This window comes from Bison bison, unplaced genomic scaffold (genome assembly GCF_000754665.1).
Source record: "Bison bison bison isolate TAMUID 2011002044 unplaced genomic scaffold, Bison_UMD1.0 scf7180017864328, whole genome shotgun sequence".
Lineage (NCBI taxonomy): Eukaryota > Metazoa > Chordata > Mammalia > Artiodactyla > Bovidae > Bison > Bison bison.
The window spans coordinates 4,630,222-4,635,764 of record NW_011494900.1 but is presented as its reverse complement, the minus strand read 5'-3'; the positions used below and the strand labels follow the sequence as shown (position 1 = coordinate 4,635,764).

At 39.0% G+C, this 5,543-nt stretch overlaps 1 protein-coding gene across 1 annotated transcript in view; it reads right to left on the bottom strand.

The window, feature by feature from the left end:
- ANKRD55 (ankyrin repeat domain 55) overlaps nucleotides 1-4,248 on the bottom strand; it is a 111,558-nt gene extending 107,310 nt beyond the window's left edge. The window contains exons 1-2 of the mRNA XM_010853499.1: nucleotides 4,194-4,248; nucleotides 3,923-4,013 (exon numbers count right to left, since the gene is read on the bottom strand). Of these exons, the coding sequence (XP_010851801.1) occupies nucleotides 3,923-3,980 (58 nt within the window). The 5' untranslated portion in view covers nucleotides 3,981-4,013; nucleotides 4,194-4,248. The remainder of the gene's footprint in view (nucleotides 1-3,922; nucleotides 4,014-4,193) is intronic.
- Between the last annotated feature and the right edge of the window lie 1,295 nt (nucleotides 4,249-5,543).

Here is a 5,543-nt window from a genome sequence, read left to right as displayed (position 1 = left end):
ATGCCAAAGCCTTTGACTCTGTGGATCACAATAAACTGTGGGAAATTCTGAAAGAGATGGGAATACCAGACCACCTGATCTGCCTCTTGAGAAATTTGTATGTAGGTCAGGAAGCAACAGTTAGAACTGGACATGGAACAACAGACTGGTTCCAAATAGGAAAAGGAGTACGTCAAGGCTGTATATTGTCACCCTGTTTATTTAACTTATATGCAGAGTACATCATGAAAAATGCTGGACTGGAAGAAACACAAGCTGGAATCAAGATTGCCGGGAGAAATATCAATAACCTCAGGTAGGCAGATGACACCACCCCTATGGCAGAAAGTGAAGAGGAACTCAAAAGCCTCTTAATGAAAGTGAAAGTGGAGAGTGAAAAATTTGGCTTAAAGCTCAACATTCAGAAAATGAAGATCATGGCATCCGGTCCCATCACTTCATGGGAAATAGATGGGGAAACAGTAGAAACAGTGTCAGACTTTATTTTTCTGGGCTCCAAAATCACTGCAGATGGTGACTGCAGCCATGAAATTAAAAGATGCTTACTCCTTGGAAGGAAAGTTATGACCAACCTAGATAGCATGTTCAAAAGCAGAGACATTACTTTGCCAACAAAGGTTCGTCTAGTCAAGGCTATGGTTTTTCCTGTGGTCATGTATGGATGTGAGAGTTGGACTGTGAAGAAGGCTGAGCACCGAAGAATTGATGCTTTTGAACTGTGGTGTTGGAGAAGACTCTTGAGAGTCCCTTCGACTGCAAGGAGATTGAACCAGTCCATTCTGAAGGAGATCAGCCCTGGGATTTCTTTGGAAGGAATGATGCTAAAGCTGAAACTCCAGTACTTTGGCCACCTCATGCGAAGAGTTGACTCATTGGAAAAGTACTCTGATGCTGGGAGGGATTGAGGGCAGGAGGAGAAGGGGACGGACAGAGGATGAGATGGCTGGATGGCATCACTGACTCAATGGACGTGAGTCTCAGCAAACTCTGGGAGTTGGTGATAGACAGGGAGGCCTGGTGTGCTGCGATTCATGGGGTCGCAAAGAGTCGGACATGACTGAGTGACTGATCTGATCTGATAATCTCATTGTGATGAGAAAAGAAAGTCAGGTCTTTAATAATCATAATAAAAAAGCTTATAAACAGCAATGCACTATTTCCTCCCCAGCTACTTGCCCCGTTGATGGTTAACAGCTGAAAGAAGATGCAATGACTCAAAATCAAAAATAAAAACAAAATAAAAAAGCAAGCCAACCCCAGGAACAACTCACACTGTCAATGAGTTTCCATATGTAATTCAAACAAGCAGTCAAATGTCAACCACTTGTGGAGAACACCATGGATTTCCTTGGTTTTTAATATGTTTTTCTTTTGAAGGTAAAATAAAACAGGACACAAAGTTATACATAAATGCCAGTTCCATAAAGGCACTGTTGTTGCAGCAGTCTTACACGACTTCTAAGATCTTTCCAGATGTAATGTCTTTTGTCCACATCTGCATGTAAAGCCAGTGGCCACTAGCGTTTTGATTCCCCAGGTATCAGGAATTCCAGGAAAATCCTCTACTAAAGCACCAACCACACTCAGCTTTTCAAGAGAAAATCATTTCACCCTGGTTTTACCCAACAATATAATATTTAGAATCTATGCAATTGTCTAAATCTGTTATGACCTTTCATGTTTTTAACATGATAACAGAATTATATGATAACCGGATACATATTTTTATAACAGGATATATATTTTTAACATGATAACAGGATTAACATGATAACAGAACTATTCAGCTATCATTCAGTTAACTGTAATTCTGCGGGTTGCTGTAAATGGTACCCTGGAGTTCTAAAAAAAAAAAAAATTAATGTAATCTAGTCAACTGGTCTTAACTAAATCCTCATTTGTCCTGAAGACTGCTAAATTTGAGCCAGAGTTAGAGAGGTGAGTTCAGGGTTTAATAATTATAAATATTAATTATAATGTTAATAATAATAACAAAAACAGCCACAATTTGAAAGTACTTAATGCACATCACCTGGAGAAGGAAATGGCACCCTACTCCAGTACTCTTGCCTGGAAAATCCCATGGACGGAAGAGCCTGGTGGGCTACAGTACATGGGGTTGCAAAGAGTCAGACATGAATGAGCAACTTCAATTTTTTCCTAATGTACATCAGGCAAAGTGACAGATGCTTTTTATACATTATTTTAGATTCTCACAACAACCTTGCTAGGTAAGCATCATTTCTTCTATTTTACTGCTGAGGCAATTAAGGCCCAGAGAGGTCAGGTAACTTGCTAAGGTCACACAGTAAGAAGTAGTTGTTCTACAATTCCAACCTATTCTGCCCGTGCTCTTTCCACCATACCACAACACCTCTGGAGAGAAATGATTGAGAAATAAAGATGGAAGTCCCAGGGAAAGAGTTAGCTTACAAGGGGGAGAATCAGGTCTACGGTGGGGAAATAGTCACGAGTTGCTCACATGAAAGGTGCTATAAGAAAATAAATATTATAAATTAACATTTTAACTGTGTTCTGGGCTCAGACTTGTTAGGAGCCACAATACTGGAATAGATGAATTCATTATGAAGGGTTAGTTCTCATACTCAGTTCTAGCTCCCTCAAATTAATCTTAATAAATAAACCTATTGTGTTCCTGTTTGGATTACGTAATTCAATAATGTCATTTTTTAGCCAGTTTGAGGTCTTTGGATTTCAGCGTATTTTCACTCTTGCTGATTGCCATCAGTAGTACAAAGAAAGGGAAAGGCTGCAGTGGGCACAGCTGTAACAATCACTTTGTCTACAGTGCTCATATCCAAATTCTGTGTGAATCGGCACATTCTGAAGATACACACAAGCATATGCATAAGGTAATTACTCAGAAATCTAAATGTAAATCTGTAACTTGACAAAGCACTGAACTAAAATAATTCACCCATGAAACCAGATGTAGCTTGAAGAATAGGTAGTAAATACACTATGGCCTAGAGCAGGAAAAGGGGGGAAAAAAGAATTTTCTTAATGAGTCTTTCATGGACCACCATTTTCACTGTATAGCCAAAACAATTAAATAATCAAAGGATCTTAGCATTCTGAGGAATACTCAGATGTTATTGCAAGTGGTTTAGGTAACAGATATTTTTAAAAAATCTTCTAAAAATATTTATTACACTTAGAGAATGGAAATTTCCTGTACTTACAGAGAGAAGGTGCATGATTACACATAGATATATATATATATATACATACACACACACACACAAACTTCATATGCAGAATGTACATGCATAAACTGTAAGGCTGAATACATGTTTTTTTTAATAAGAATAGGTGAATTTCACAGTAATTTTTTTCCTGTGGAAAATTACCTCCACATTGGAAACTGGGAATCAGAAAACTATATCCTTTCACTGCAAATAATAACATAGTGATAAGTCATTACACAACCTCAGAGGAGATAATGTATCAGCAGCAAGATAAATTTGGGCAACATCTATTCCTGGAGGGAATTAAGAGATATTTATAAAACTATAGCAATGCGATATTGGGTTAGTAGATTGAAATATATATATGATTTTTTCTTTTATGTTACTTATTAAATGTATGTATTTTTAAAGATCTGAACAAAAAGCTAATGAGAATAAAGATGGTACTATCTGAAATAACTGGTGCGCTTGAAACCCAATTTTTAAAATTTGTAGGTAGGAGCACTTTAACAAGACTAACAGACCATAAGCTTGTTTTTCCCTTGCAAATGCTGATCAAATGAGAAGTGAACATTTAGAACAGGTTTGTTTCCTATGTGAAATCCTCTTTCCACATCTCACACACACACACACACTCTCCCTGTAAACTGCAAATCCCTACATTGAACTAAAGATGCAAAGAACCAAAGGATGAGTTAAAGCAGCGTTTTTACCTTTTTGTTGATCAAACACAGATGGAGTACTGAAATCCATGTTTGCCTGTCTCATCATCTACCATCAGAATGGCAAAAAGGATCCAGGTCTCTAGAGAGGAAAAAACACCGTCTCACACGTTACAGTCAACACAACAGTCAGATACAGCAGCCCCTGCCAAGCCCTCTGTTTGAGAATTCAGTGTGCATTAGAGCTGCAGGTCGTTGTCAAGGCAAATAATGAAAATAGGTAAATGTTATTCCTCTAATACCTGACAGGAAAAAGACTTACTTATGGTCTCACTCATCAGCTATCCCCGTGTGTAAGTTATTAAACACTCTCCAGCCCCCAACAAAGAGAGAGAGAAAAAAAGCTCAAACCCTGAAAAATGGTGTTCATGGAGGGCCACCTGCCTTGGATCTGGGCCAGGAAAATACTGGAGGTCACGGAGATTCAGCAGCTGGTGTGTTGCTTTAAACCAAAAGAAATCTCAATGGGTGAGTGAGGATTCACAGGGCCAAACAGAGCATGTGCAGAGCTGCCAATGCAGTCTGGATTCGGCTGTGTTCTTGGGGGAGTGAGAACTGCATTTGGGTCATGTGAGCAGAGTGCCATCTCAATGGAATAGCACGTAAATATTGTAGCAGGAGGCTGCTGCCCATGTGCTGTATGGAGTCGTTACAGGCTTTCCCCACTCATCTCTAGTCTCCCTTCAATTCTGTTCTCCAAATGACAGGGAGGATGGGGGAAGGAAGCGGCGTTTGAAAGGTTGCATTTCAGGGCTCAGATATCCATAACGATAAAATTAAAACAGTGTGCAATCGCAAGGGTGTTTAGAGCAGTATTATACGTGGTGGGGAAAAAAGCCTCAAAATCACCTGAATGTGTATCAATTGAGGAGCAGCTTGAATAAATGGTAGCAAATTCATACTCTAGATTTAAAACTCTGAAGTAAATCTATGTGAATTTATTTGGTAGGATGATTCTATTAACAAATGGAAAAAGTTATATATTTCATTTGTTTACATTTTTATTAAACCAGAAACCACCTACTGTATATATAAATATGTTTATGTATGTTCATAGGAACAGAGGAAGGTGTATGAAGATATATTGTTAACATTGGTTCCCTCAGGGGCTTCGCTGGTAGCTTAGCTGGTAAAGAATCCACCTGCAACGTAGGAGACCCTGGTTCAATTCCTGGGTCAGGAAGATCCCCTGGAGAAGGGATAGGCTACCCACTGCAGTATTCTTGGGCTTCCCTGGTGGCTCAGCTGGTAAAGAATCCGCCTGCAATGTGGGAGACCTGGGTTTGATCCCTGGGTTGGGAAGATCTCCTGCAGAAGGCAACAGATATACAGCTCCAGTATTCTGGCCTGGAGAATTCCATGGACTATATAGTCCATAGGGTCACAAAGAGTCAGACACGAGTGAGTGAATTTCACTTTCAGGGGATTGCAATTGCAGTAGGAGATTTCTAACTTGTTCTTCTTCTACATCTGTATATTTAGGCTTATCATAATAAGCCTATTATTTTATATTTGTTATTAAAAATCTGATATAATAAATTCAAAACAAACAAAGCTCTACATTCAAGACAATCAGATATTTGGAGAAGTCCAACAGTCACTTAGAAGATAC